This window comes from Pelophylax lessonae (genome assembly GCF_965119305.1).
Source record: "Pelophylax lessonae genome assembly, chromosome: 2".
NCBI classification, from domain to species: Eukaryota; Metazoa; Chordata; class Amphibia; order Anura; family Ranidae; genus Pelophylax; species Pelophylax lessonae.
The window spans coordinates 320,031,883-320,052,324 of NC_138769.1; the positions used below are offsets into that span (position 1 = coordinate 320,031,883).

Below are 20,442 nucleotides of genomic sequence, written 5' to 3' on the forward strand. Positions count from 1 at the left end.
CGTAGCAAGTCATTGCGAGAACATCTGATACAGGCTGATCCCAGGTGGAAGTATGCCCCAGCCCCTTTAAGATATCACACAAGAAAGGGTGTTACAAATGTCATAACTGCAACGTATGTAATTCTCATCAGTAGAGAATATTTTTCACATCCACACAGGGGCAACCAATACCGGATATTGGATTATCTGAACTGCAATACTGAATTTTGTGTTTACATCTTGAAATGTCCCTGCACATTAACATATGTTGGCAAGACCAGGGGTATGTTTAAAAAACGGTTTCAGAAGCATAGGAGTGACATTAGGACCACATTAGCGAAGGTTGAGAAAGGCGATCAAGCCGGCCCCAACAAACCTGTAGCGGTTCATTTTGCCACGGCCAGACACCAGACCCACGAGTGACGTGGGATGGCTATTGAACATGTCAGACAACCGAACAGGGCAGGCGACCGGGACCTACTACTCCTCCGGCGTGAGGCGTACTGGATCTATACTTTGGGTACGGTACACCCAGGAGGCCTCAACACCTATTTGTCCCTTACATGTTTCCTCTGAGACAGATAGTTCCATTAACAACACCCTTGGGACGATACGGACAGCCTTGTTTCCTGAGCTATACTCGATTGATCATGTGCGTTTACAAAAGATATGCATCTTTTGTTTTCTTTCTTCTCTTTGCCCCTCCTTCCCCCCCTTTTTTTTCTCTCCCCTTTCCTTTTCCTTTCAACCATTTATGTCGAGTTGGAGTCTTTAACACTGATTACTAGGGTGCCGCATCGTTGGTGACATATGTCCTCACAAACGCATTGCTTTAAGAATTCTCCCTTTATTGACAAGATGACACATAGTCCATGTCTAACGTTTACCTTATAATTAATAAGCCAGGGCAAGGCCCTGGCTTATTAATTATGTTTCTCACTCTCCTTGACATACTGGTCTCTTCCTCTTGTTTCATACCTTCCCTCCCCCCCCCCTTTCTTTCCTCCCCCCCCCCCACCCCTTTCTTTCCTCCCCACCCCCTTTTTTTTTTTCCACCTTTTTTCTTCTTTTTTCACTCCCCCCCCCCCCCCCATTTTTTCCCTTTTTTTTCCCCTTCTCTCCCATGTCCGCACAACACTCCTCGCACCTTTTTCACTGTCCAGGTTTTCTTCCTACTTATGCATCGCATTCTTATCTCTTCTTTACCTCATCTTACAATTGTCTTGGTTCTCATTCATTTAGTTACTTATTTTTATTTTATATATATTTTCTTGTTCATTTTTTTTTTAATTATTTTATTTTTTCTTTTGATTTTTATTTTTTCATTTTTATATTTATTTTTTATTCTTTTATTTTTATTTTTTTAGTTTTATTTTCATTAATTTTATTTTTTTATATTTTTATTTAGTTATTTTAATTTTTTCGTTTTTATTTTCATATTTGATCTAGTTTATTTCTTTGCCTTCCCCGTTTTTCCCCCCTTTTCTCACTCCTTTTTGTACTCCATAGTTGCATAGTTAGTGAGGTTGAAAAAAGACATCAGTCCATCCAGTTCAACCTATGATGTGTGTGTGTTTGCTTTTAACCGTACATTGTGTACCCCTGTATGTTGTGGTCTCCAAGGTGCCCATCTAATAGTTTTTTGAAACTATCAATGCTCCCAGCTGATACGACTGCTTGTGGAAGAGAATTCCACATCCTTACCGCTCTTACAGTGAAGAACCCCTTACGCATTTTAAGGTTAAACCGCCTTTTCTCTAGTTTTAGTGAATGGCCACATGTCTTATTGTATCTCCTCTCTGAATAGTTTGTTCCTTATGCTAGGGTCGCCAGTACAGTATTTGTACATTGATATCATATCCCCCCTCAATCGTCTCTTCTCCAGAGAGAATAAGTTCAGTGCTTGTAGTCTTTCCTCATAGCTGATGTCCTCCATTCCCCTAATTTTTCAACATTTTTTTCCCCCTTTTTTTTTCTTTTGTCTTTTCTTTCCCTTTTTTTTTCATTTTTTTTTTTTTTTTCCTTTTCCTTTCTTAAATTCTTTCTTCTTCTTCTTCTTCTTTACTCCGTCTCTCTTGCATTTAATTTCGTTTTTTTCCCCCTTTTCTCTTGACTTTTTTTTTTCTCAGCCTATTATTCTCTTCTTGCTCTATGACTGCCATGCATTTCCTTTGCTTTTGTACGTACACACATCTATCCTTTTTCTCCCTTCGCTCTCCTCAGTTCTGACAGCCGCGCCTCTTCCCCCCCTGAGCCGAGCCTCTCCGATGCACATGCGCGCCCCAGCGTCATGGTTCCCATAACAGCGGCGGACGCTATGCATCGGAGGGCGGACCGTCCCGCACACAGTCGGCCTACGTGGCGTGCCGTGATTGGCTACCGCTGCGCAATGCTCTGCAATTATAATACTCTGCCCCACTTGTTTAAGGGAGGATCGGGACGCATCCTTGTGATCAGCCCGTTCAGCCAGCACCTACTTATTACTACATAGAGCCAAGGTATGGCAATTTGGATATTTTGTTGATAGCAATATGTATTTTGGATATTAGATGAAGTTTATTATGTGCAAAAGGCAAGAGAATGATGTCATCACAGGTGGGTGTCATTTTTATGCACGGTTTTCGATTGGTGGTATGTCTCTATATATCCTCTGCTCACAATCTGCACTGTATCACATGCCTGACGAAGGGGTCCTGTGCGGCTCCGAAACGTTGCACTATTTTTTGATGTGATCGTATCTTGAATAAAGTTTTTTTGGACTGCTTTTGCAAGATCATTGGTGTGCTGGCGAATATGTATTAGTTGGTGCTGCTGCCAGCACGGTGGGGGTTGTTCCTTGCAGTGTTTTACACTTTTTTTTGGGGTCCACCTGGTGACTCCATTTTACTCCATCCATACTTTGGAGCACATCTCCCCACCTGATCCCCTCTCTGAGGCTGTGAACCATCCGTCGATGCACTGACCGCCATCCTGGAGTCCTTTGAAGCTGGAGGTGGCTTTTGGGCGATGGGCTAGCAAAAAAGAGCCCCCCCAAGCATCCAGAATCCTCTGATGGTGAGGATTCTTCCACATGTGCAACTGTGCACGAAAAGGCGTTGGTAGACGCACTTATTTTGTGTGCATGAGACCTTGAAGATGGAGGACACAGCTGCGATTTGAGGCGCAGGTTCCCTTTGGCACTCACAAGCCATCCAGAGCGGCAAACGTGTTTCCTTTCCCAACCTATTTTGACCGAATGGTCGTTATAGTGGGGTGACCAAAGCGTCCCTTAGTGGTCCCTAAGTGATTTTCTAGGCGTTACCGTTATGAGGAGCCTCTTATTAAGAAGTGGACTGTTCCACCGGTGGTGGACCCTCCAATTTCCTGATTGAACAAAGCTAACATGATTTTGGTTGAGGAGTCCCTGGCCTTTTAGGATCTGGCTGACAGGAAGGCAGAGCCTGTGGCCCACAATATGTACGCTCTGGCTGGTTCGGCACTGAGGCCGGTATTCACCATTGCCCATGTGTCTCAAACTCTGACCGAGTGGGCTAAGCTTTTACGCCATGACCTGGAGGGAGAACAACTCCCCCACTGCCTTTGCTGAGCTGGCAGACAAGCTTGTCCAAGGGCTGCAGTTTCTTTGATGCCTCTTTGGATGCAGCTGTTTTGGCAGTGGTCCTTTGGCGTATCTTTTGGCTCAAATGCTGGTCTGTGGACCAGACTTCTAAAAAAGGCCTTGACAGATTTACCCTTTCAAGGAGATCGCCTGTTTAGGGCTACCCTGGAGGACATCATTAAAGGTCTAACGGGGGGAAAGAGTACCTTTTTCTCCTCAGGCTACTGAGAGCAAGGAATCTCGTTGTAAACGTGGTCCCTCCTTCTCGGCCCATAGAAAGTTTTATCGTCCCTCAGGGTCGACTGACAAGGGCTCAAACTCTTTCGAGGCCTCCTCTGGAGGATCCAAACAGACCTGGTCTGGCAAACCGAGAGCAGGCTTCTCCAGACCCGCGGACAAGGCTCCATCAGTATGAAGGTGTGCTCTCACCCATATCAGGGCTGAGGGGGGGATATCTTTGCTGGTTTTCATACCCGTGGACTTCCCTGGTATAAGACAAGTGGGTCCACCAAATCATTAGGTCCGGCTACAAGATCGAGTTTCACTCTTGTACCCGGCATGGTTCTTTCCTTACACCTTGCGCCTGTCCCCGGACGGCTTACAGGGTCTTTTTTTGGGATGGTACAAGACCTGTTTAAGGGGTGATTGTCCCGGTTCTGAATTCGGAACGCTTTTAGGATTTTTACTCAAACCGGTTTACAGTTCCTAGGAAGGAAGGCAAAGTGCATCCAATCCTGGACCTCAAAGCACTGAACTGCTTTGTGCAGAAGTGAAGACTATAGTCCATTGGTGGTGGCATCCCTGCGCCAGGGGGATTTTCTTGCCTCTATCGACATCAAGGATGCTTACCTTCACATTCCAATATGTGCCGGTCGTCAGCGCTTCCTCCGCTTTGCCATGGGAGAGGAGCATTATCAGTTTGTGGCGTTAACATTTGGTCTTGCCTCTGCTCCTCATGTCTTCACAAAAGTGTTAGCACCGGTGCTCGCTTTGTTACGCCAATGGGGGATCGCGGTACTGGGCTTCCTGGACGATGACCTCCTGCAAGCGGAGAGTCTTCTACTGAGAGTCTTCTTCTCTAGTGAAATAACCATACGAACTGTGAGGGAGCTTGGCTCAATTCTAGATTTTCAGAAGTCTGCTCTGGTTCCATCCACAAAGCTGGACTATCTGGGTCTGACTCTGGACTCGGCCTTAGTCAGAGTGCTCCTTCTGGACAAACTCCAGAAATTGCAGGCTGCACTTCGTCTCCTGCTGTCCAACAGGTGGTCATCCCCCTGGACTTGCATGCCGATGCTGGGCCTGATTGTGTCTACCTTTTTGAGGCGGTTCTGTTTGCACACTTCTATATGAGGTCCCTGCCCAGTCTCTGGACAATCCGATCTGGCTGAGTCGGGGAACGAAGGAGCCTCTTATATGATGGCTTCATTCTCCAGGCGCTTCGGCTGGGAAAATCTTTCCTCCCCTTGTATTGGAATAGTCCAGACTACTGATCAATGTCTTGGAACACCGAGCAATCAGACTGTCTGGACCATTGGATGGGGATAGTCTTTTAGTGATACCCAGTGCGCATTTAATCCGACAATCCCACGGCTGTGGATTGTCAATCACCAGGAGGTCACAAGAAGTGTCCTGGTGGCTCTGAAGGTAGCCAGCAGTCTAAGGTGGGCAGAGTAGTTCGTTCCAGCCCTCTCCATCCACATTCCTGGGGTGGAAAGCTGGCAGGTGGATTACCTTAGTCGGCAGGCGTTGGACGAAGTGGAGTGGTCTCTTCAACCGGAGGGGCTTTCATCAATTGTGTCTCCCCGAGGTGGATATCTTGGCATCTCGACTCAACAGAAAGGTGCAGAGGTTTGTGGCTCGGTCACAGGATCTTCTGGTGGACGCCACAGACGCACTGGTGGCCCCGTGGGGTCAGTATCTTCCCTCTTCTCAAGCTTCTGCCAAGACTTCTGCGCAGGATTGAGGCAGAAGGGATTCTGGTCATCTAAGTGGCGCCACGCTTGGTACGCCCATCCGGTGTGCCTTCTCGCTGAGGTTCCTTGGAAGCTTCCTCTCAGGGTGGATCTGCTGTCCCAAGAACCAATCTTCCATCCTGCTTTACATTTGCTGGCTTTGACCGCTTTGCTGTAGAACGCCAGGTGCTGAAGGATAGAGGTTTATCTGAGTCGGGGGTTGCTAGGAGATCTAGGAAAGGTAGGAAATCTACTTCTAGGAAAATCTACCATTGCACGTGGAAGACATGCGTGGTGTAAGTCTCATGAGGTTCATCCTCGCTCCTCCTCGTGTCTCAGTACTTTACCTTTCTTTAACTAGGGGTTAAACAGAAATTGACCCTGAGTACCATCAAGGGCCCGGTGTCTGCTTTGGCTGTCATTTTCCACCGTCCCTTGGCCACACATTCCCTGGTGCATACCTTTCTTCAACATTTGGTTCCCCCGGTGCGGTCTCCAGTGCCGCCTTGGGACCTCAATTTGGTTCTCCAGAGGCCTCCCTTTGAGAATCTTAGGGAGATTCCCTTGCTTACACTGTCTCAAAGGTGGCTTTTTTGGTGACTATCACCTCTGCGCGCAGGGTGTCGGAACTGGCAGCATTGTCCTGTCCACCTTACCTGGTGATTCAGAGATTAGGTGGTTCTTCACCCCTGTCCATTGTTCCTCCCAAAGGTTGTCTCTGATTTTTGTTCAGAGATTTTTCCAGATTTTGCTGGCAGTCCCCAGATTATCTATGGAGTCCCTGAAGCATGTCACCACCTGACCCGCTCTCAGAAGCTGCGAACCCTTTGGGTCTCAGTCTGCCCTGGCGGCCATGACGGAGATCCTGCAGTCACTGGAGTCCAAAGTTGATATGGCCCTTCAAAATAGGCCTAGCAAAAAGCACCCCCCCCCCCCGCCTTCACCTGCATACTCCGCTTCCCCAGATTCTGATGTTGATTTGGCCACTGTGGACGTGAGTCACCCTAAGCGGTCTGCATCCACGCACCCTGACTGCTCTGACGGTGAGGATGAATCCTCTTGCACTACGGCTGTGCATGAAAAGGCGCTTGTGGAGGCACTGATTATATATCGGTCAGGGAACTTTAAGATTGGAAGACACCGCTAACGCTGCGTGGGGGCAATTTGGTATCTGCAGACCTTCAAAGGCAACTAAGGTGTTCCCCTTTCCCACCTATTTTGACAATTTTGTCACAAGTCAGAGAGGTTCCCCAAGACGCATGGTCGGGATACCGAAGCATTTCGCTAGGAGGCATCCTTTTGTAGAGTCCTTTTAAAGAAACTGACAGTTCTGCCGGTGGTGAATTCTCAGGTTTCCAGGCTAAATAAAGCCACCCTGCTACCACAGGAGGACTCTCCGTCCTTTAAGGACCCTGTTGACAAAGAGAGCGGAGTCTCTAGTCCAATACCTTTTTTACCATTGCCGGTTCAGTTTGAGGCCAGTTTTTGCCATAACCTTGGTCTCCCTGACGTTAATGGAATGGGCTAAGCTTCTGCGCCAGGATTTGAAAGGGGGTCTGCATCTTCCTGCACTGACAGAGCTAGCGGATCAGTTGATACAGGGGTTACAGTATATCTGTGATGCCTCTCTGGATGTGGCCCATTTAGCTTGCAGAGTGTCTGTGAAAGCTGTGACTCTTCGCCGCATGATTAGGCTGAAATGCTGGTCTGCGGCCAGGCTTCCAAATGGGTGCTGACTGATCTCCCCTTTGTAGGCGACCATCTGTTCGGAGCTTCTGTGGAAGAGATCATTAAAGATCTTACAGGAGGTAAGAGTACTCTGCTTCCACAGGTCACCAAGAACAAAGAGCCTCGTCGTAAGCATTGTCCTTTCTTCACAGCTCATAAACAGCCCTTTCATCCTGCGGGATCGCAGGACAAGGGATCAAAATCCACCAGTAACTTCGTGGAAGGTTCCAAGAGACCCTGGTAAGTCAAAAGCTGGTTCCACTGGTCCCGCAGATAAGTCCACCGCTGCATGTAGGGGCCCCCTCTTTTATTCATGACAAATAGATCCACAAGTTGATTTGGTCCAGTTACAAGATCGAGTTTCGGTCCTTGCCTCTGACAAGGTTCTTCCCTTCCATCTTGCATCTGTCCCCGGATCATCTGCAAGGCCTTCTCAGGGCGTTACAGAATCTCCTCTCACAAGAAGTCATTGCACCAGTTTCACAGCCTGAACGTTTTCAGGGGTTTTATTCAAACCGATTTACTGTTCCCAGGAAGGAAGGCAAGGTCTGTCCAATCTTGGATCTAAAATTCCTGAACCGCTTTGTGCGGGTTCAGATATTTTGGATTGAGTTCATTCGCACAGTAGTGGCATCCCTTTATCAAGGGGATTTTCTGGCCTCTATCGACATCAAGGACGCTTGCCTTCATATCCCAAAAAATGTCAGGCACCAGCATTTTTCTTCACTTTACCATGGGCGATGAGAACTATCAATTTGTGGCTCTACCCTTTGGTCTCGCCTCAGCTCCTCAAGTGTTCACAAAAGTTTAGCTTTGCTCAGGCAGAGGGGGATTTCGGTTCTGGGGTACCTGGACGATCTCCTTCTGTGCGCAGAGTCTCTGACTGTCTTAAAAGACGATTTGGACATCACTGTGCGAACCAAGCAAGAGTTCGGCTGGAAACGGAATTTTCAGAAATCAGCTCTTGACTCCATCCAAACTGGACTTCCTAGGCCATGACTCAGGATTCAGCCTCAGCCCGGGTGTTTCTTCTGGAGACAAAAATTCTGAAGTTACAGCATGCGATTCGGCTCCTGTCGTCCAATCGGTGGTCATCACTCAGGACTTGCATGCAAGTGCTGGGCTTGATGGTCTCCACCTTGGAGGCGGTTCCGTTTGCTCAGTTCCATACCAGACCTCTGCAAAAGAAGATTTTTGCCAAATGGGACAAGAATCTATACAATCTGATCCTGTTGAATCAGGGTACAAGGGGGTCCTTGATATGGTGGCTCCATTCTCCGACGCTTCGACAGGTACAATCCTTTCTCCCCCTATACTGGATGGTGGTTACCACGGATGACAGCCTATCTGGGTGGGAAGGTGTCTTGAGCACAGATCCAGCTCGGGGCTTGGACTAGGAAAGGAGTCCAGGCTACCAATCAATGTCTTGGAGATTAGATCAATCAGGCTTTGCCTGTCCCTGTGGACTGATCGTCTGCAGGCGCGCTCTGTAAATATTCAATCGGACAACGCCACAGCTGTGGCATATGTCAATCACCAAAGGGGACACCAAAAGTGCCCTAGCGGCCAGAGAAGTGTCCGGCATTTTAAAGTGGGCAGAACGCTTTGTTCCAGCCCTCTCTGATGTAAACATTCCAGTTTTGGAAAATTGGCAGGCGGACTACTTCAGTCGACAGGCACTGGATCTGAGCGAATGGACTCTTCACCTGGAGGTGTTTCAACAACTGTGTCTCTGGTGGGGGACTCCCAATGTGGACCTGCTGGCCCCTCATCTCAACCGGAAGGTTTAGAGGTTTGTGGGAAGGTCTCGGGATCTTCTGGCAGACGCTCTGGGTGACCCCTTGATGTCGGTATCGGCTAATGTATGCCTTTCCGTCACTACAACTTCTGCCGGACTTCTGCGCAGAATCAAGGAAGAAGGGATTCCAGTCGTTCTGGTGGCCCCCTACTGGCCTTGCCGGTCTTGGTACGCAGGCCTAGTAAAGCTGGTAGCCAGTTCCCTCCTTGGAGACTCCCTCTCAGAGAAGATCTTTTCTCAGGGACAGATCTTGCATTCTCCTTTACGGTCACTTGCTTTAACAGCTGGCTATTGAAAGCCAGATACTGAGGGACAGTGTGTCAGATTTGCTAATTCCTACACTGTTTAAAAGCTAGGAAATCTACTTCTAGGAAGATTTATCATCGAGTTTGGAGGGCATACATTACTTGGTTTGAGTCTCGGGGCATTTCTCCCCATTCCTTTTTGGTGTCACGTCTGCTGGAGTTTCTACAAAGGGGTGTAGATCAGCATTTGGCCCTGGGCATCAAGGGCCAGATTTCTGCTTTTGCAATCTTGTTCCAACGCCCTTTGGCCACAAATTCCTTGGTTCACACTTTCATTCAGGGGGTACGCCACCTGGCTCCTCCCTCTGGTAAGGTCCCCGGTGCCTCCGTGGGATCTCAAACTGGTACTTTCGGTTCTTCAAAAACCGCCTTTTGAAAATATTTGTGAACTTCCTCTGCTTACTCTGTCACAGAAGGTAGCCTTCTTGGTGGCTATTATTTCTGCATGCAGGGTGTCAGAGTTGGCTGCGTTGTCCTTTCGGTCACCTTACCTGGTGACTCACAGGGGCAAAGTGGTGCTATGTCCCTGCCAGCCGTTCCTTCCTAAAGTCGTCTCAGGTTTCCACCTAAATGAAGACACTGTTGCCCTTCCTTGTGTCGGAAGCCTAAGCATCCTAAAGAGATTGCCTTGCATTCCTTGGATATGGCTTGGGCAATCAGGGTGTAATCGACTTAGTCGATTCGGAGATCAGGTTCCTTGTTTTTTTTCTTTACAGATGGGTCTCGTAAGGGGCAGGCTGCATCTGCTGTGACCATTTCCAGATGGATAAGGCAGACGGTGGTACAGGCCTATTCCATTAAGGGTCAGGTTCCTCCTTTCCTTGTTAAGGCACATTCTACGAGAGCGTTTAGTGCCTCCTGGGCCTTCCGTCCTCAGACATCAGTGGTCCAGGTTTGCAAGGCGGCCATCTGGTCGTCTGTGCACACCTTCACAAAATTTTACAAGGTGGATGTATTCACATCTGCGGATGCTGCTTTTGGCTGCAAAGTTTTCCAGACTGCCGTTGCAGAGGCTTCAGCCTCTTGAGGGTGTATTTTTTTTTTTTTTTTTTTTTTGGTAGGTGAGCTCCCGTTGTTCCTGGTTGGCTATGTTTAGCCTTTTTGGGAAATGTTATTGCCATGTGTTGACACTGCTTTGGGATGTCCCTAGGGTCAAAGAAGATATGGAGCTGTCATTGAACGAAAGAGAACTGGATTTTTGTCTTACCGTAAAATCCTTTTCTCTGATCATTGAAGAACACAGCACCCACCCCTCTGCTGAGTTGGGTTGTGTATTCTTCTGACACTGTTAACAAAACTGAAGTCCTATAGCAGGAAGTGGGTGTATAACCCCTAGGACTACCCTATGGGCATAGTCTATACTTTTCTGCCTGGTGTCCTACTCCTATGGGAGAGCAGCATATCCCAAGGGTCAAATGGAGCTGTATCCGTCGTCCGAGAAAAGATTTTACGGCAAGACAAAAATCCAGTTTTTTCCTCATGTCCCTTCCTCACTACCTATCAGTTTCGGGGGTCCTGAAATGCCAGGGTTAGTACAACCCAAGGAATTTGATAAGCGGCATGATGAGTATTTTGCAGATCTTGATTTGTCAAGGTTTTGAAAAATAGAAAAAAAAAAACAAAAATGTATTTATTTTTTCTTCGTTTACCAAAAACTTGTGACAACAAATGAGATGCAAAATACCATGCCTCTTAGCACATACCTTGGAGTGTCTTCTTTACAAAAAAGGGTCATTTGGGGATGTGTTGTACTATCGTGGCATTTCAAGGCCCTCGAAACTGTGATAGTCAGGAAGTGTAATGAGGAAATGAAGCCCATCAAAAGCCTGAAGGTGCTGTATGCAGCTGGACTGCCAAAAAGTATCTCACGTGGTATCCCCATACTCGGGAGAAGTAGCAGAATGTATTTAGGGATATACTTCCACATATACCTATGGCGCATGTAAGAAATTTATTATTTAAGTGATAACTTTGTGTAAAAAAAATAAACTTTTTTTTTTTGTCGTTTTTTCAGAAACTTGTGGCAAAGATAAATCTCTTCCTTGCACTTAACATTCCTCTCAGCAAATAGCTTGGGGTGTCTACTTTCCATAAAAGGGTAATTTGGGGAGTGTTTGACCTGTCCTGGCATTTTATGCCCAACTTTAGAAGCTTATGCAACACATCACCCACTCTACTAATCCCTTGAAGACCAAGCCTTTTCGGACACTTTTTGTTTACATTAAAAAAAATATTTTTTTTGCTAGCAAATTACTTTAAACCCCAGACATTACATATTTTTTTTTTTTTTAAGGCGGAGGCTCTAGAAAATATATTTTAAACGCAATCTTTTTTTTGGAAAAAACTTTTTCGAATTTTAATGCACAAAAGCACAATTTATTGCCAAGTTTGGTTATATATAAAAGATGATCTTACGCCTAGTAAATAGATACCACTGACTTGCTTTCAAATTGTGTACGGCTGTACAACGACAAGCTGTGTACATTGAAATTGTCCATAGGCGATTTATAATCCTTTACAGGTTACCACTTTATCTAAAAAAAAGGACTGAGAAACAAACTAAAAGCCTAAATCTCAATCACCCAGCGCTCTGCACTTCAATTTACTGGTGCACGATATCCCAAAATAAATACAAATTTAACTGTAAAAAGCTGCCGCCTGAATATGAAACAATTTAAAACCAAAATGCATATCAATTGAACACAATCCAATCAATACTCCTAAGCAGAGCTATGACTGTAGTTAAAACCAGATCATAATAAATATCTCTAAAATACATATAGTAAAATTGAGATAAAATAAATATAGTCCAATAAATGAAAAAGTCCGTCAGATACAGAACTCTTGAGGGGGTCCCAGTGAGGAACGTATCGCCAGTGCAGAACAAAGAGCCGACACTATATCCCTTCACCTCACCACGTGTGAATCTCCCAAAAGAAACACACTTACCAGATCCCACTGCAACATGAGCCTGTAAGAATGGTTTTCCAACTCGTCCGGACCATCCAAATACAGAGAGTCCTTAAAGCCCTGTTCCCAGCGTATCCACGTCTGTTCTATTCACGGCCAACGTTACATTCTTCCAGAAAATTCAAATTTCGAGCCTGGCCCGGACGCATGCGCAAGAGAAAGTCAGCGAAACCTGGCTGGTTTTCGGACTGGATATTCTAGATCTTTAAGGTCTCCCAGCCTGGCCAGCGAGCAAGAGCAGGTTATAGTCCAGCACTAGGCCTCGCTACGACAAAGCCCCGCCGGACGGGGATGAGCCCGCAAGTGGGACCCGAACAGCCTGGAGTAGCAGCTTACCCCTTGGCTGGCAGCACCCCCATCCCGAGTGGGAGGTAGTCTGCTCGGAGTGGCGCCCACCTCATTCCCTGGTATAGTGCGTGAGTGTCCCCTGGGGTGGAAGTGGGCCCCCTCCATGGAATAGTCAGACCCTCAGGTATCCTCAGTTCTCCTCGTCCCTCGGGTATGCCAGCCCCCCCATAACCGGTTCCTACCTTTTGGGGGGTGGATATATTGCGGCCACTGCAGCGGTTCTGTGGGGGGGGGGGGGGGGGTTTCTGGTTGGGTCTCCTCCTGGGGACCATCTGATGCCTTTGTCTGCTGGAAATGGAATTTCACCTACAGACTCCCTCAGTGCGACTGCGGAACCTTCTGGGTCACGGCCCGTCAGCTCTTACAGCTGTATTGAAACGCCTGGTGTCAAAAGTGGATTTAGTGTTAACGCTAGCCATAAGTGCCCTTTGCCTTCACCTTCCTCTGTTGTATCCTCAGATTCAGAGACAGATGTGGCTGCCGCAGACGCACCCCACCCTGGTGGCTCTGTGTTATCGAATTCTAATGGTGAAGAGGACATGTCCTCGTCAGCCGCTGCGCGTGAAAGTGCCTTGGTGGAAGCACTTAAAGTTTCAGTCATCGGGCAAAGTGTTCCCCTGTATGGAACTTTGACAATATGGTCAATGAACAGTGGGGGCGCATCAAGCACAAGTTAGTGGTGCCCAAGCATTTTAAACGCCATTATCCCTTCGCGGATAAGGACTCCACTCGGTGGACCGTGCCACCAAAGGGGGTTCATCCAGTCTCCAGACTGAATAAGTCTACTGTGGTCCTGGTGGAGGAATCCCTGGCCTTTACAGACCCCGTTGAGAGACTGAGTCTCTATCCCGCGATTTTAGCGGGCTCAATATTGAAACCAATGTTTGTGACCAGCCTGGTGTCAGACACTCACTGAAAGGGTGAAGTTACTAAAAGGGGTCTTGGAAACGGAACAGCTCTCCCCGTGGCTGATTGAGCTCATGGATCAAATGGCTCAAGCCCTTCTATGTATGTATGTGTGTGTGTGTGTGTGTGTGTGTGTGTATATATATATATATATATATATATATATATATATATATATATATATATATATATATATATATATATATTGCGTCGCTGGATGTGGTTCTGTGGTGGGGATTATTAGACACAAGTTGTGGCTAAAAGGCTGGTCTGCAAACCAGGTTTCCAAAAAGGCGCTGTCTAACCTTCCCTTTATGGGGGATAGGTTGTATGGATCCTCCCTCGATGAGTTGCTCAAAGGCCTTATGGGTGGGAAGAGCACTCTTCTCCCTCTAGATGGGGGCCTTTCTTTACTGCTCATAGGCAGCTTTTTTCGTACCTTCGGGTGGCAAATAAAAAAGGAAAGCCATTCAGGTCTTCTGGGAGTTCCAAGAAGACACGGTCAGGTAAACCGAAGACTGGCCAATCCGGATCTACAGACAAATCCTTGTCTGCATTAAGGGGCACCCTCACCCGATTCTGGGGGAGGGGGACGTCTTCGTTTTTTCGGGAACCATGGACTTCCTTGTTTCAGGACAAATGGGTTCACAAACTGATCCGATCAGGGTACAAGATCGAATTCCGGTCTCGACTGTCGGATAGGTTCTTCCCGTCCAATCTGCGCCCATCTCCAGACAGTTTAAGGGATCTCCAAGAGGCGGTACAAGATCTGCTGTCGCAAGGGGTGATTGTGCCGGTTCCCTCTCAGGAACGTTTTCAAGGGTTTTATTCATACCTGTTTACTTTGCCCAGGAAGGAAGGCAAAAGCGTCCAATCCTGGACCTCAAGGCTTTGAACTGCTTTGTGCGGGTACAGAGGTTTCTAATGGAGTCCATTCGCATGTTAGTGGCATCCCTACACCAAGGAGACTTTTTTGCCTCCATAGATATCAAGGACGCATATCTACACATCCCTATCTACGCTGGAAACCAGCGTTTTCTCCGCTTAGCTATAGGAGAGGAGCATTATATTTATATATATATATATATATATATATATATATATATATATATATATATAATATAGTGCACCACCCCCTAGAGAGCTGCTGAGATTGGATTACCCGTAGCAACAGTCCGTAGAAACTTGTCACTTTATCACTTGGCTCAGACAATGAACAGTCCAGGGGATTTTTTTTTTTTTTTTGTTTTTATTGGAACTTGGATGGGAGAAGGGATGAGTGGGATACTCCAACTTAGAACTATGCACAATGTAGAGGACATCTATCTGTAGAATGCAGAAAGGCCGCTGCTTCACTCTGCCACTGTAGTGAAGAGTAAATGTGATCCTGTTGTGTTAAACCTTCAGGGTCCTAACTTGGCACCCCTTTTATCACTTGCTGAGTGTGCTAGCGCTGTCCACTGACTCTCACTGGAGTGGTCCCCGTTTCTGAGCAGACACCCGACAAGCTCCCTGGTACTCAGACACTGTTTTTCCTCAGGTTGCTCTGCCACTTTCTCCACTGTCAGTATCCACTGGACCTCCTGGCTCAGCACCACACTTCTGGTCCACAAGGCCCAACCGCCCCTGACCTTTCTCAGCAACAGGAGGAGAGACTGCTTTCACCCTCCTCCTGGGACCTGGTTTCCCGTCCTAAGACACCCTGTCACATGTGCCCATTGCTTTTATAACATATCCCAGGATGCACTACTGTTGTGCCTACCCACTGCGATAGTCATAAAAGCCTGTGTCACAAACTATACTTTCCCTAGCACCTTACCTAGGAAGGTGCGCTATATATATATATATATATATATATATATATATATATATATATATATATATATATATATATATATATATATATATATATATATATTAGTGTGTTTGGGCCGCAGCGCCTTCTGTATACAGAAGAGTCTTGATCTATTCCTGAAAGATCCACTTCTTTCTGATGCTTTGTATAGTACAAAAGCATTGAATAGATCCAATTGAAATAAATATACAGGCACTTTCTTGTACCAGCATCTGGTTTTATAGGAAACGAAGTACAGTTTTAAGTCTACCCCTCCCGTGTTATGGTGGTAGTTGTGGACACAGAAGGGCTTCTCAACACCAGTCGGCGTTGTGATTTAGATAGTTGTCTGCGTGAATGGAAGACAGGATGAAAACATCCTGTTTATCCATTCACTTCACTGTGAGCAATTTCTCAAGCAGGCTTTCTTCCTGTAAGTTGGATATATACAAGCCGTTGGGGGCAATTTAGGTCTCACAGTGCCATATGAGCCAATTTAGAAGTCAAAAAGGTGTCTAAAAAGTTGCATGCTTGTATAACAATTGTCCATGTACAAGTTATACCCTTTACGGAACGAGGGAGCCACCAAGTCCCAAACAATTATGCCACTGCTCCCCATGTAGTCTGGGCATCTGGGGGGATCCAAATGACTATTTTTCCTTGTAAACCTGGAAATTACATGTATAGCCTGTTGCCCTCCCACAGACTACATTTTGTCCCCGTATCTGGCACGCTTGCTGGGGAGAAACTGTTTGAATGAAAGGCGGCCAAAAAAATTGAGGTAAGACTCTACGCAGATGTTTTGTTGGTGTTTACATGTCTGCAAATTCTTGGTTAAAGTGATTTACGAGGAACCGAATTTTGTCAAGCCAATCATATCCTGGGACACCCCCAGGACGACAGTTTAATTGTTGAAATGCATAAATCGCATTATGTTCTTATATCTACGCCTGGCCATGGCAGCAGAGAACACAGGCATATGAAGAATCGGGTCTGTGAACCAATATGACCGCCATTCTTTTTAGCAATGCCCATGTTGAGGCTTAGACCGGAAAAAGTTTTAAATTCTGAGGGGCTAAACGCAGGTGCTGGCAAGTGTCGAGGCTGATCTGCTAATGCTGACTTTTTGAGGACACTACTATTGAGGATGCTAGTATAGTTCTGATCAAAGATATTGATCCATTCAGACACTGTACCTAGAAAAGGAGTGTTTTTTTTTTTTTTTTTTTTTTATAGTGTTTCTGATAGTGTTACTTGCAGTCAGAGTTAAAATTAGTGAATATGCGGTGGGCAAAGTGACGCTATCTGAGTTTGATGCTAATGCTATCTAGTGTCACTCGTGACACCAATACAGTGATCAGAAAAAATCTGTCAACTGTACTAATGATACTGTGACAGGGCAGTGAAAGTGTTAAATTTTAACCCCCTGAATGCTCCCAGTTAATAGAAAATGTGCATCATTGGCCTGAACCTGTTAACTGATCGGTGCTGGATCAAATCATGCTGTTAGCTGGTGCGCCCCTGGGTTGGGAACACAGAGGGAGCACGGATCAAGTATACGTGTGTGTGTGTGTGTGTATATATAATATATATATATATATATATATATATTGCATGTGGCGCGTTGCACAGCTGCTGCCATGTAGCCATAAAACTACTATGGCAACTGGTTAAAAGTGACAACCTTTTTTTGTATATATTTATTTTTTACAACAGACTTGTTATACTTGCCTGCTCTGTGGAATGGTTTTGCACAGAGCAGCCCCGATCTTCTTCTGGGGTGCCTCATCCCAAGCTGCTTGCTATGGGGGCACTCGCACCCAAGCTTGCTTTGTATGTCCATTGACACAGAAAAAGGCTTGACCCCGCTCCCTCCTCGCTGGCTGTGATTGACAGCAGTGAGAACCAATGGCTTACACTGCTGTCTGAGCCTGTAAGGAGGGAGAAAGCAAAGAGCCGCTGCCTTGCACATTTGTGCATTGCTGGCTCGGGTAAGTATAAAGGGTTGCGATGCACTCAGTATTTTTATTTTGTTTGCCTTAATGCTTTCTTTGCATCCTTCAGCCTTTAGAATCCCTTTATTCGTAATTGCCATATGGTGGTGATTTTTCAGTTTGTGTTGTCTTTTCACTTAACATCCCACCCCTTGTAACCTTTTATTTTTTTTGGTTACTCCACCCTTTAAATGGTCAGTCCACCCTGAAGTTAGAGGTAGTCTAATGGACTGATTCAGCACCTGGTTTTAATTCCTTGGGGCAAGATCTTTCTGGAATATTTCCTGATTCGGTTTTTGGCAAACTTGGAGGTTTAGGTGTGTTGGTCTTTCACCATTAGAGTGCCTAAAAGATGGATAGACTTGACTGTTAAGTGAACTTCTAGTTCTACTTTAATTTCTGCTTTTAATGCATCTATTGTTTTGTCAGATGTTTTAAATATAGGCCAAGAGGCAGTTTTTTATTTTGTTTTTAAATTATACCAATGTTTGTAAAAATCTAGTGTTTACAGAAATCTGTCCTTGAATTATACAGCTCCTTTTTAAAAAAAAAAAAAAAAAAAAAAAAAGGCTTGCTATTCTGATTTTTGAAGCACTGTGTGATACTGCACTTTGACAGGGTCTGAATTGGTCTATCTCTTTGTTTTTATCAAAAATATATTTAGAGCTTATTCACATTCTTTTTAAAATGTCTATTTTTTTTATTTTTATTTTTTTTCTTAAGCTCAGTTGATTTATCTACCTCTACTTGTCCTAAATAAATTGGTTGCGTTCATAATTGTTTTTTTTTTTTTTTTTTTGTAGAACTATAAGAGGCCAATGGATGGTAGTTATGGACCATCTTCTAAACGTCATGAAGGAGAAATATACAGTGCTTCATATGCTGGACCACAGAGTGTACAAAGTCAACAACAGGCACAACCTCAGCAACAACAGACACCTGGGTCTGGAGTTCCACCACCCCCTGGACAGCCCTCCCCAGCTCCTAGCTCACAGCAGACACCGGATCCCTATGGGCAATATGGGAGCAATTATCCACAAGGTGCCGGGGAGCGCAGGCCACCACCCTCTGGTCAGAATCAATTCCCTTTTCAGTTTGGTCGTGAAAGAGTGCCTGCAGCACCAGGCAACAACTCACAGCCCCCCCTGCCTCCTAGTGGAATGGCAGGATCTGCAGAGACGTCACAACCTGGGGCTATGTGGCAAGGTCGAAGTGAGATGGGTTATAACTACCAGGGCAGGCCTGGTCCACCTGCATCCAGTACACAAGGACCAAATTACCATTCTGGACCACCCCGTGGTGAAGAAATGCTGCTTTCAGAACAGCGCTTAAGTCACGAAGGTCAGTGGCAACCTCATGTCAACAGGCAGCAGCCACCTTATGTGCCTGCCGCTGGCCCACCACTAACTAGACCACCACCACAGTCAGGTTACCAGGCCTCCCCAAGCATGCCTAATCATCTTCCTCAGGTAGCAAGTCCAGCCACCCCTCGGCCTTTGGAAGCCCACACTTCACCCAGCAAGTCTCCTTTCTTGAAGATGCAGAAAGCTGGACCACCTGTGCCTGCATCCCACATTGTGCCCACCCCTTCTCAGCCACCACTCATCCGCAGGGACATAACTTTCCCTCCAGGTTCGGTGGAAGCCACACAGCCCATACTGAAGCCAAGGAGGAGACTAACTTCGAAAGAGATTGGTAAGTGGTTTGGTAGAGGTGTGTACATTTTATAGTTTATGGCTGTAAAATATAAGAACGTAAATTAATAAAATGGACTGATAACTCTTTAAGTCTTATCATATTTTTTTTTTTACTTGTTGCTTTTGAAACGGATTGTGTATAGTTAGCCTTTTACTGATAATCTTATATGGTTTTGTTAACCTCCTTTCCAGAGTCAGCATTGTAGGGTCTAAGTTGTGGTTGTACCAATTAAAAGTGGAACTAAATACAACATTGAAAAACTTACAAACAGGCAGGCTATTTATTACAGAAGAGGCAAGTCGTGTCTCTTCTGCAATAAAATATAAATGCCTGCTCAGTCTTTTATGGCACATGCGTAGCTCAGTTTACATCGCTGAGACGATTGGTGTTAGGAGGACTGACTCATGTGCATGCTCAGGACTCAGGAGGTGTCGTTCTGCCCCAGCCAATCACGATAGCCAGAGGACGGCACCTAGGAGTCGGGGAGAAGATGCTGTCATGGGACCCCTTGCAGATTTAGGACCGTTGGACAGGAGGCAAATATGGAGCTTATTATTTCTGCTCCAAAAGCTAGAAATGCAGCAGTTCCTAAAGAAGTGGGAAGTTATAAAAATGTATTTGGTGCTTTTTTTGTAGCCAGATTGCAAGTACCTAATTGTAGCTCGGGCATACTGGATTTATAAATCATATAGTTGCATAGTTTAAAAAACACTAGTCCATCCAGTTCAACATTAGAGATTTTTTTTTTATTTTGTAACCAACCCTTTATATTCTGCTTCCGGAGAAAAAAAAAATCAAACGTGGTGGGGTTTTTTGTTTTTTTTAAATTGACACACTCAATTAGTAACCACTTTCTACAGGAGGGAATTTAAAATTTTTACTGCTCAAACAGTAAAGAACCCTTTCCTCAATTTAGGGTTAAAGCTCCCTTCTAACCTCAAATCATGGCCATGTGTCCTTTTCAGGAACCTTTGACTGAAGAGTTACTGAAATTACCTTTGATATATTTCTACAATGTTGTCACAACTGTAATCGATCCTTCTAGTTTAGGTCCTCCACCTCCTTAATAGTTTTGCTGTCCTTAGCGGAACTTCTAATTCAGCAATAGCTTTCTTGAGGAATGGTGACCAAAACGGATGTATTTTTGTGTATGTATGTATATATGTATGTGTATATATGTATGTATATGTATATATGTATGTATATATATATATGTATGTATGTATATGTATGTATATATATATATATATATATATATGTATGTATATGTGTATATATATATATATATATATATATAAATGTGTGTATACAGTAAACCCCCCTCCATTG

At 45.4% G+C, this 20,442-nt stretch overlaps 1 protein-coding gene across 1 annotated transcript in view; it reads left to right on the forward strand.

Annotated features, from left to right (window-relative positions):
• Window positions 1–20,442, forward strand: part of ARID1A (AT-rich interaction domain 1A) — a 258,375-nt gene that overhangs the window by 229,346 nt on the left and 8,587 nt on the right. The window contains exon 18 of the mRNA XM_082245747.1: window positions 18,219–19,110. Coding sequence (XP_082101873.1) covers window positions 18,219–19,110 — 892 coding nt within the window. The remainder of the gene's footprint in view (window positions 1–18,218; window positions 19,111–20,442) is intronic.